The sequence below is a fragment of the Lynx rufus genome, unplaced genomic scaffold (assembly GCF_022079265.1).
Source record: "Lynx rufus isolate CCGP_SWC_20201006 ecotype Redwood Valley unplaced genomic scaffold, mLynRuf1.p SCAF_7, whole genome shotgun sequence".
NCBI lineage: Eukaryota > Metazoa > Chordata > Mammalia > Carnivora > Felidae > Lynx > Lynx rufus.
In genome coordinates this window covers 79501194-79512884 of record NW_025814889.1, presented here as the reverse complement: position 1 = coordinate 79512884, position 11691 = coordinate 79501194, and the positions used below count along the sequence as shown (strand labels likewise).

Below are 11691 nucleotides of genomic sequence, written 5' to 3'. Positions count from 1 at the left end.
AAGGTTTCCCAAAAAAGAGATAGTATGTAGAAAAGCCCCATTTTCTTTTTATTTAAATATCCTAAATATATCACGAAGGAACATACACTGCACTTTAATGGTAAAAAGATACAAGTTTATAACATCTTATAAAAACTACCATTTAAAAGTGATCTTGTTCATTTGATATTCCCCTCCCCCAATAGCAAAATAAGTATATTAAAAAAAAAAAAAAGGGCGGGGGGCGGGGGAGGGAGGGAAGGTGGGAGGGAAAGAGGAAGAGTAGGAGGGATTGTTAAGATAAAAGCCCCAGGACTGCAGCAGAGGCAAAGAGCATCTGGGGAGAGGGTTAGAAGTTGTGGCGGGACCCCATGTCTCATTTAACCCTCCAATGTCAAGCCATGGGGCACAATCAGTAGCTAAGTGATGAAAGGCTGTAGGGGGGTGGACGGAGAAGAGATGGGTACAGGGCAGGGCTAGTAGGGCCTGGTACAATGGCCCACCTGGAACGGGTGCTACTCTCTTTCCCAGGTCCCCAAATTCCATGTCCTGGTCTCTGAGAGCCTGCCCTATCTCCCTTTCCCTTCACTCCACACGCACCTGAGGCATCTGTCCAGTGCTAGGCCCCACCAGCTAAGGAGGGCTGGGGTGTTGGGCCCAGGAGCCTCTGCAAGCGCTCTTAGGCTGTGGTTTCCCTGGGGTGTAAGTGGGGCTCCTGGACCCTCTGGGGGGGGGGGGCTGAATCACTCCTTTTCACCTCTTTGCTCCTCTCTCCTCACACATCACTGGCCCCAGATCCTCAACACCTGGACAACTGAACGAACCACCTGCTCCTGAGTTTCCCCCACACCCAATCCTTGGCAGGGGTGCTTCTGGTATGGTTCTTCACACATCTGCTCACACATTCCCTCTCTCCCACCCACCCAGGCAAAAGGCTGAGGCTGTGGGGGGCCAGGGCACATTCTGACCTAAGCACACGTCCATACACGTAGGCGCATAGGTCACTCCTAGGACTCTAGCCACCCACACCCCAACTCTACACAGATTAGCTGCAAGTGACAGTGAACAAAGCCTCCTATTTTCAAAAGTGCTCATGGGACAACTGTTTTCTGAATGTAGCCTCCTTCTGAGAATACACTGCCAGATGTGAATGATCAACTCTGGCCCCAGCAGAGCCCTCTAACAGGAAAGGGGCTCACTCACACACAGGAAGATACCCTGCTTGCAGGGACAACAGGGCAGCTCCAAGGACCGAGGTCTAGGTTCTGGACCCTATCAAATGGAAGTGCCGGCATAAAGCTAGAAGAGCACAGGTGGCAAACGCATTCCCTAGTGTCTCTCCCAAAGGATCTCAGGTGCCATCAGGGAAAATCTGAAAGGTGCCACACCTTTCTTTTTCCCTGGAATCCTCACATTTCAGAGGTATGGACGCCCCCCGCCCTCCCCCCCCACCCCCCGCCCCAATCTCCTCCTGATTAGGTAACAGCTAGGAATTTTCTGCTGCTGTTCCCTACATTTTGGAGGAAATGAAATCACACTTCCCGGAGTTGCCATCTCAGATCCCCACTGACACCTTGGTCAGGTTCACCAAGCATCCAGGATTACGCCATGATTACTCCCCCAACAGGTCAGGGCAGGCCACAGTGGGGGTCAATCAACCCCCTGAACCTTCCATAGCAGGAAGAGGGTTTCTTATTTCACTTTAGAAAATTCATGTTCACAAGCTCTGGCTTGGGTTAAACACCCTAACCAGCCTGTTAAATCAATCTAAAAAACTCCCTCCAAAACAAAGCCCTTCAGTCCCCTAAACTGAGTTCCTCAGCTCTTGCTGGGACCCCAAGCACCCTTCATGGTGGTGGTGGTGGGGGCTGCTTTATGCTCATCCTCCCCTGAGTTGAGGGCCAGAAAAGGGTTTGGCTCAATAATATGCCATCTCCAAGCATACAAACACAAGCACACATGTGAATGAACACACTCATGCACACGTGCGCGCGCACACACACATACACCCCTGATCACTTTTTTTGGGGGCAGATAAGGTGGTGGTGTTGGGGCAGAGAGGAGCAAAGAATACAGTTAACAATAAAACCCACAAAAGGTTTCCTCCTCAGTCCTTTCTCTGCAGCACCTCCCTCCCCTGCATTCGTTGTCGGGTAGGGATGGCCATTAAGAAGGAAGCCAAGATCTTGTTCTTTGGGACCAAAAGCCACACCCCTATCTCCTTTACCTGAATACAGTGATAGGACTGGGCAGGGAAAGCAGCTCACACTGCTCAACAGTCATGTTAGGGGACACCAAACTCCTTTGTTTCTTGAACAGTTGTTGCCCAACTTGGGACTAGTCTCGGGTTGTTCCTAAGAGGGCACAAGGAGAGAGAGCCCACTTTGATATCCATGACTACCTGCTCGACACCTTTGTCTGGCTCAGGAGTCAATGGCAGCGAGGTAGCCACAAACTATGTCCAAGATCGAGTGCCCAAAAGGGGCACGAAAGGGCTTCATGGGCCACTCTCACCCAAGTTTCCTCCAAAAGGCACTTGAGCTGACCCCATTAGGTACCAGTGTGGCCTGGGCCATTACATCAGCCCTGGGCACAATTCTTGCTCTTTCCCGAAGGAAATCAGAGGTACCTGTCCACTCCAGTTGGACCCAGCCCTCGTCTGCTCCTCCCACCATTCTTCCTTCTGTCCCTACAGTGTATAAGGAGGCCAAAGTAAGCTCAGCTGCCACTCCTGATCCTACTCTCCTTCAAACAGGAGGTGAGGTGCAGGGCTGCGGAACACTGAGGATCAACTGCAACTAAAAACTCAGTTTTGGGGAGGGCTGCACCAGCCATAGTCCCTGCTTTGACCAGGGCTCTATGCCTCCATATTACCTTTATCCACAGTGTACCTGCTAAAATTGCTTTTGAATAAACAAAAACAAGAATAGAACAAACAAACAAATCCCTCTCCCCAATCCTTTCCATTTCAGCTGCCAGCTGGAGTCCAAGGTTGTGGGAGCCACACCAGTCTTGGTCCTGTACCTTGAGTCCCCACCTATAACCTCAGCCAAGGGTCCAGGGACTAGCTTCCCTACCCAGGAATGCTGTAGGAACTTCCCCGAGATACTCATAGTCTCAGATTATTTACAGAGCTGAGGCTCTGAGGCTGCTGTCCCCTGATGCACTCTTCTGGTCTCCTGGGTCCACTCCTCCAGGAGGGGGACAGGTACAGACGGGGTGGTGGTGGGACCATCAGACCAGAGGGGGTGCGCTCTTCGGTAAATTCTTCTGATCACTCCCACCACCCAGGGCCCCTTGCGCCTATAGAGAAAACTGCCCGTCGGAAGTCTTGGACTGGCACCCTTGGCACATCCGTTTGTGTCTGAGTAATCGATCTGTCCGAGAAAAACACTGAGAAGAAAGGAAGGATTAAGTGCTTGAGAGGAGAAACTCAGCTACCTGTTGGCTAGTTGTCTTCCCCACACAGGAGGCACAGGTCCCATTCCATATGCCCTCAGCATGTACATAGAAGGCAGGAGCACACAGTGGTTAAGAACACAAGCTCTGAAGTCCGAATCCTGGCTCTACCAATTAGTAGCTGTGCAACCTTGGACATGGTATCTAACAGTACTTAATCGGTACATTCATCTGCAATGGGACTAAAAGTACCTACTCACAGAATGGCTGCTTTATTCATCCAATATTTATTGAATGTCTGTCTCAAGGCAGGTACAGTTCTTGGGGCTGAGGATAGAGTGGAGAACCAGAGGGGCAAATTCTCTGCCTCATGGAGTTTTTATTCTAGTATTTTGAGATTCAGTTTAAGAGGGTGGAGCAAAGCAACCAGGAAATGTTAGCTGTTATCATTTCTCATGTTTTGTTCTTGTCTTGTTTTGGTCCAAGCTCTTACATTCTCATCAGATCAGATATGACCCCGAGGGCAGAGATTGTATTTCTCCTTCCAGGAGCACCAGCTCCAAAGTTGGACTGAATCTTAGCTCTACCCTTGATCTGCTGTATCCTTAGGAAACTTAACCTCTTTAAATCTCAATTTCCCCACATGTGACATGACGGGAACACAGCTAGTTTATGGAGTTAACATGAAGATTAAATAAAATAATCTATGTCAAATATGCTCTCACAGTGCCTGGCACAAAATAAGTCCTCAAGAAATGCTGCTATTGTTATTACAATTATTCTTATGGCCGCTCCCTACAATCAGCAGTAAGGCCAGAGAGATACACCTCCCACTGAGGTACTAACCCTATCATGGCCAGGAATACTAGATGGTCCCTTGTCGGGCAGGGGATGGGAACTGGCCCTGGTTCTTGGTGAAGGCAAAATCCACGTGTGGGGTGGATGGATGACATGTGAGCTTACCTGATGACACCGTTCACACTGGTAGGGCTTTTCGCCACTGTGCACACGCTTGTGACGCTCCAGGTGGTATTTCTGGATGAAGCGCATATCACATATATCACACTCAAATGGCTTCTCACCTGGCCCAGGTGGAAAGAGAAATTAATATAAGGAGGTACACATGGCAGGGATTTCATTTCAGGTATTTTTCCAGAAATTTTAAATTTCAGCAATGTGCAGACACCTAATGGGAAAGGTCCTCAAAGCTGTTGTTCTCAGTGACACTAGACTGTAACAGAGCCATGTGATTTCTCTAGCTCACTCACTCACCTTCCTCCTCTATTTCTAATACCCAGCCTTTAAAACAAACCCAACAAGAGCTATACACACACACACAATACAAACCATAGACTATTCTCCTCTGAAAATACGAGCAAAAGACTTACCAGTATGAATTAGGATGTGCCTCTTGAGGTGGTAACTGCTCCTAAAGGCTCCAAAGCAGTGTTCACAAATAAAATTTTTGGGAATCTTTACTTGAAAAGAACCATTTTGTTCCACTACCACCACCTGGGGGCAACAATCAGGCATGTCATAAGGCTATCCCTCTGCCTCCTTTTTGCCTCCATTCTAATCTGGGTCAATTTCCAGTTGCCGGACAAAGTAATCTCTCTGATGTTGTCATCTCCCACACTGCTTACTAAAAGACCCTCTGAGGAAGAAGGTGGGTGTGGGTAAGCTGTCTGCCCCCATCAAACTCAACACTCTGAATGTCTACCTGCCTCTTTGGCACAGGATCCCATGCTTCCCTGACCCTCCTTCCCTCACGAAGGATGTTCCAGAGAGGGCAGACATCAAATACCAAAGTGACCTATGGATGAAATCTGAGTGACACACACACTGGCTATTAAGTGACCAAAACATCAAGGGAAAGTTTCAGGTTGAACCACAGAGGGAAGAAGAGGAGGATTACCCCATTACAAAACAGTACCAACTTGGGGATTACCCCATTACCTGCCTTTTTAACAGTCTTCTTTGAATGAGAGGCCTCAGCCAAGCTGTCATCATCTTTGCGACTACGGGACTTATCGCTGTCTTTTCGGTGGCCCTTTGAAAACAAATCAAATCTAAACTCACAGTCTATCTCAGAACACAAGACAGGAAACCAAACTTGTCTGCTTTCAGACAAGTTATAAATGAGAATAACCACCTGCCCCAAAGGTTTAGAGAAGGTACCCATCCATTTCCTCTGCAAGTACTATGGTGTTAAGGGTTGTAGGTATAGAAAAGACCTTCCTTAGCTCTCTAAAATACCCATATTCATTCATTCCCCAGCTGGATTCTTTTTTGCCCAGTTCCCTAAACAGAAGCACCGAGGAATCAAAACTCGACATCTGGCAGAGATCTTGGGCCACCCAATCCCCAGGTGCCACAACGGACTCAAATGCTGTACCTGACTCGAGCACCTCAGCACATCAGGGCTACCTGCCCGCTCTCCATTCTCGGCCTGCTTGCTGGCAATCTGGCTCAGCATCATCTTCTTGCTGGCTGCAGTGGGAACCAAACTCACACCTGCTAGGCCTTCACAAGCCAGGAGACTTGCCTAAGTTGAAAGGAGATGAGGTGTCAGGTCACCTGGCAGGGCAGGGCAAAAACACGCTGCCATCTTCTATAGAACTACCTTTTCCACCCAGCCACAAACAAAGTGCTTCTCTAGGGAGTGTCCCTCTTACTGCGAAACTCTGCTTCCTTCAAGAGTCCTCCCTAACTCACCTCACCAGGAACAAGTTACTTATTTTGTCATTCATCAGCATTTAGGTATACATCAAGTGAATAACCAAGTATTATCAACACTTTTGGCATTGATAGAGTGCTAGGTATAGCGTGTGGTGTGTCTGCGTGTTACTAGGTTTTCTAGGCCTTGTGAATGGGCATGAGTGTCTGAGTGTCTGCCCTGCTGACTCACTGAAAGGGGAGATTTCTAGCAGACCTTGCCTCCTTCCTCTCTCAACAGCAGCTTCAGAGCCCACTTATGATTGGCAGACCTCACTGGTGCCACATATATATTCTATCAGGTTCTACAAACATGTTTATCAGTAAAATTAGGTCATTCCTCCCTTTGGATTTTAAACTCCCTATGTGCCATCAATTGTAAGAGATATAAAAAAATTAAATCACTTGGAAGGATTTTAGGATTGAATTATCACTTTCTCTTGACTCCCACAGTCATTTATCTGTGTGCATATCCATATATTTTCACATCCTCTGTTCTATATACACTTTAGACAATACTTAAACAAAGGACGATTAAGAAAATTTCCTTTTTATGGCTACCTTCTTCCAACTGATTTAGTCTAGCCAGCACTAGAGAATTTACTCTTTTTACTGAAGGAATACCTTTTTTGGGGGGGGTGGTGAGGGGGAAGAAACACTTCAAAAAAATAGTTGGTCAGCAAACTTCCACAAGTGACTTATTACAAAAATTCCTCTTAGAAATTCCTTTTAGGGGCACCTGGGTGGTTCAGTTGGTTGAGCATCCGACTTCAGCTCGGGTCATGATCTCACCAGTCCCAAGTTCGAGCCTCATATCAGGTTCTGTGCTGACAGTTCAGAGCCTGGAGCCTATTTTGGATTCTGTGTCTCCTTCTCTCTCTCTGCCCCTCCCCAGCTTGTGCTGTTTCTCTCTCTCCAAAATAAATAAACATTAAAAAAAGAAAGAAACAAAGAAATTCCTTTTAGTATATCCTAGGATCCCTTCTCTCTCCTTCAAGGGCTTTGGATAGAAAAGTCTACAGGTGAAAAGCTTAGCTCTGCCATTTACACTGTACAATCTTGGGCAAATTACTCTACCTCTTTGGGCCTCAGTTTCCTTAAATGCAAAATGTTTATGAGAGTATCTACTCTCACATGGTTGATGGGAATGAAACTAAGGTATAAATGTCTAGCAGGGCCCAGTTAGTGATTAGTGAAAGGCAGTGTTCTCAGAACAAGAGTGAACATGATGCTGTGAAGTGGGTTGCAAACAAAGAAAGAAGAAACTGAAGGGCTCCTAATCTGCATGGAAAGGAGGAAGCTATGCATGCAGCTGGAAGGAAGCCAATTATACTGTAATCAGGCTGCCATCCTGGTGAGACTGGTAGGGGAGGGTCCCTGGAAGAAAGCTGGGAGCAGCTCTGGGGGTGCCTGCACATGGCTTTGCTATCCAGACTTACAACAACCTATAACATCATCCTGTCTCTCCAATCCATCCTGTACCCTCACAGTGACAATTACTTTCTAAATACACTGACCTGACATCACTCTGCTACTTAACATTCTTCAGAGAGTTCCCATTCCTTACAGAATAAAGTCTAATTCCTTAGCAAGGCATAAAAAGCCCTGGGATTATACTCTTACTTCTCTAGGAAACAACTCCCTCACCCTAACTTTTCCCTCTAGCATTACCTATCCTATCTCCCTCACCCATTTGAATCTTTTCTTCCTTAACCAGCAAACCCTGTAGTACTCCTAACCTCATCGCATTCTCCCATGCCTCTAGGCCTCTGCCCATTCAGTTCTCCTTATCTGACTGCCCTGTTCTGCTTGTCTACCTAGGAAAATCCTCTGTATCCTTCAAGCTCCATCCACTTTTTTCCATCCAGGCAGAGGTACCCTTCTCTCCTCTGCAGCGTACATACCTCTATTATTGCACGTTCCTTCAATCAACAGATTCATTGATTGCTAGCCAACCACCATGCAAGGTATTGTGAATATAAAGATAAATAATAGACTGTTTCTTCATTTCCCGCCCCCCGCCCCACCCCGACTAGCCTGGAAGCTTGCTGGGGACAGGGACAATCTTATTCATCTTTGTATCCCCAGCACAATGCCTTGCATGTAACAGGAGTTCAATTAATTCCTGTTGAAAAAAAAAAACAAATGAAGCATTCACCAGACTGTTCACTCCCTCATGCCCCTCAGCACTTAATGTACCAAGTGTAAGCTGAATAGTTGTTTTGCAATGTCCCATCAGTGCCTGTGATGCAGAATAGCCTACCTCCTTCATTTGACTGGAAGCTCCCTGAAGGCAGGGGCTGTGGCCTGTCTCCTTTCCTTCCTCTAGATCTCCCCCTGGTGCTTAATACAGAGCTTGGCTCACTGGGTTGGTCAATATGTTGACTAGGACAGCATTCAAGAGTGAAACTGCAAACACGCTTCCCAGTGATCTTGAAGGAGGAGGATTCTATAGCTTTTTACCTGAGCCATGCTGATTTCTCACTTATGCAACCCAAAAGTTCAGGAGTTTCTCAATCCACCTTTCCTAAGACACTGTTGTTTGAAGAACTGTCACCAAATCACTGTAACAACTCCTTCATGTCCCTTCAGTCCTGCTGCCATATTGAATTGCCTTTGTCTTCAGACAGAGCTTAGTGTCCTCCAAGGGGAAGATGGATGTTCCAAGAATCCCTGGACTCTGCCTGGATCCTGCCTATGGTCTGAAGAAAAAGCTTGCCAGTCTTGATTTTCCAACTGAATCCTCTCGTTGAAGTTCACGATCTGTTTCAGAAACCTGAAACCAGAAAGGAAATGGGGCTGTTAGGTGCAACATTCTCAGGCCATACGACCTGTGGTAGGTTGAACTTTTTTTTTTTTTTTTTTTTTTGCTGGGCGCTCTCCGTGAACCTCAGAAAGAGGACATTAGTCAAGCAGAGTTTTCTTTCTAGGTCAGGAGTAGAAACTGGTCTCCTGGGCAAAGAGGAGCTGCCAACAGGAGTAAAAGTAATTGGGGCCTCTCATAGAAGAGCCGCAACGGGACAACTGCTTGGATTTGCCATCTTAGGAATAGAAGGGGGCGGAGGCCCCTCGGGGCTTTTGTGCCCAATGGGCCGGCCCGCGAACCTCGCACTCTATTAAGGAGGCCAGAACTGGGGTAGAGGACAGCTCGAGGGCTATCGCTGGACGCTTGAGCGGCAGGCAGCAACCGGACTGGCAGTGCGCGCCGGGCCGGCCCACACGTGCGCGTTCTCCGATTCCGCCCGAAGGTACGGAAACTCGCTGCGGAGGTGGAAGGCGGGCAGGCGGACGGACGCCGGCGCTGCGCGTTCCCTCCCTCCTCCTCCTCCAGCCTGCCAGCCAGCCACCCAGCCGCAGCGCCCCACCGCAAGAAGCCGGAGGAGAGCGCCGAGGAGCGCGCGAGGTGCGTGCTCGCGCCCGCGTCCCCGCCAAGCAAGCCCCCTCCGCCGGGCCGGCGACGCGGCCGGACTGGCGGGCCGGAGGGGGGGGCGGTACGCGCGCGCGCGCGGCCCCTTCCCCTCTCCGGCCCCCTCCCTTCGCCACGCGCCCCTCCTCCCTTCCCCTCCCCCTTCCCGCGCGGCGCCCCACGGCCTGCGAGCTGCTGAGGCGCTGCCGCCGGCCCGGACGACGCTGCGCTCCCTGAGGCGTGCTTCTACCTGCCAGGCGCGGCCTCTCGCAGTCTCCCCCGCCGCGCGACGCCTCCTCCAGGTCCCAGCGCACCGTGCCAACCCCGTGGCCGTCGCTGCCCTGCCGGGACCGAGGCAAGTTTACAAACACCAACCCGGGGCCCGTTCCCCCGGAAGTACTTCCCCCTCCCCCTCGTCCTCTTAGCCGAGCCGCAATATCCACTTCCGGGCTCGGAGCCTGGACCGGCGGGAGCAGCCAGAAAGGGGGTGAGGCTGAGGACGCTGGGAGGGGGTGCAGCTGGTGAGTGGGCGGTGCCGGCGCGCGGAAGGACGGGAAGAGGGAAGACCGGCTGTACGGCGCGTGCGCCATGGTACGGGCGCGCCTCGGCCGCCATCTTGGCTGAGGGCAGGAACGAAGACCGTGAAGTGACGTTCTCCGGGAGCTGTTTGATGGGTTCTGCTAGGTGGGCTGGTTAAGTAGGGCTCCTTGAAAAAGCGCCATCAGTCTCCCTTCTTCGCGGACGTTTTCCGTGTCGCTTCTCAGCCTGGAGCCCCAAATAGAGCCTGAATAGTTTCTACCCAGCCTTTTCACGTAACTCGGCCGAGATCCTCTTTATCTGAGTTTTCTATCAGGCCCAGCTCCGAGGTCCTCTTATCTTTCTATCAGGCCCAGCTCTGCAGATTTGGGGGGCGCCCAGTCAGCTGGGAGAAGAGTTAACTTTGCACGGGTCTGCCGTGTACACACACCGCGCACCCCGAGGCCAGTCTTGTTACCTTATACCGCTATTCCTTCATTCCAGACTTTCCAGCTTCTGACATTAGTCTCCTCGTCTGGAGGAAGAAGCCATAGGACTCCCCTCAGTAGACTAGTTTCGTTAGAGACTTGGTGATGCAGGGTGGCCCCTGGGCCCGGCGTTAGGAAAATGGAAACTGGAGCCTGTCTTCAAAATCTCCCAACTTTAGCTATTCGGGAGAGGTCCCGCTAAAGATAGACTATGTCAAGTGTACTTAATGGAAGGAAATGTCAATTCGATTTAGGTCCCAGCTTCTGCTGTAGGTGCCATCAGGTTGTGAGTTTAGAAGAATTAATTGAATATCAAAAGAAAAAAATTACGAAGGAAGAAAGGAATTCCCAACTATTTGTATAATACAGGTTTCATTTCCCTGAGCAATTCATGTTTTGAGCCATTGACCGCAAACCTTGGTGCTCTTAGACTTGTAAAATTGAGATAACATAGAGAAACGTCATCAGAAATGAGTCTTTATTTTATTTTATTTTATTTTTTTAATGAGTCTTTAATTTAAAAAAAAATTAGCTCGTATTTATTTTGGCAAGTCCACACACACAAAAGAATAAAAGGCAAAAAATGTTAAGTTTTCTCTTCTACTATCCTATGCTCCTGGAGATAGTCACTTTTATCAGTTTGGCAAATACACCTCCAGGCTTTTTTCTTTTTCTTTTTCTTTTTTTATAATTTTTAAAAATGTTTATTTATTTTTGACACAGAGAGGGACAGAGCATGAATGGGGAGGGGCAGAGAGAGAGGGAGACACAGAATCCGAAGCAGGCTCCAGGCTCTGAGCTGTCAGCACAGAGCCCGACGCGGGGCTCGTACTTACGGGCAGTGAGATCATGACCTGAGCCAAAGTGGGACGCTTAACGGACTGAGCCACCCAGGCGCTCCAGGCTTTTTTCTATGTTCATACAAAACTTTTCTTTCTTTTTTTTTTTTCATCCAGAGTATATTTATTGAGCACCTACAGTGCAAGACACAAGTGCTACATTGTAGACATCTAAGTTCTTTAACATTTTAACAGTTGTTGCATAAAATTCCAACTTATATTGGTACTTTGATTTGTCTAGACTCATCCTGATGAACATTTAGGTTAGTTCCATTATTTTGTTTTATAAACAGTGCCATAAGGAATATCTTTATATAGGTATCCTTTTGTGCTTATAGATTTGTAGATA

General features: G+C 48.6%; 1 protein-coding gene across 3 annotated transcripts; it reads right to left on the bottom strand.

Moving 5' to 3' along the window:
- Positions 1-27: 27 nt before the first annotated feature.
- ZNF740 (zinc finger protein 740) lies at positions 28-9981 on the bottom strand. Of its 3 annotated transcripts, none has more exons than XM_047065592.1 (7): positions 9750-9981; positions 8557-8869; positions 5774-5923; positions 5339-5428; positions 4767-4890; positions 4342-4460; positions 28-3372 (listed from the first exon to the last, which is right to left on the bottom strand). In XM_047065592.1, exons 2-7 carry the CDS (start codon positions 8563-8565, stop codon positions 3283-3285), a joined length of 582 nt encoding a protein of 193 aa, XP_046921548.1. In that variant the 5' UTR covers positions 8566-8869; positions 9750-9981; the 3' UTR covers positions 28-3282. The 3 variants fall into 3 exon arrangements, with proteins under 3 accessions (XP_046921548.1, XP_046921550.1, XP_046921549.1); XM_047065594.1 differs by having other exon boundaries at positions 5774-5955; positions 9750-9979; XM_047065593.1 differs by lacking the exons at positions 8557-8869; positions 9750-9981 and adding an exon at positions 8357-8547.
- Positions 9982-11691: the final 1710 nt, after the last annotated feature.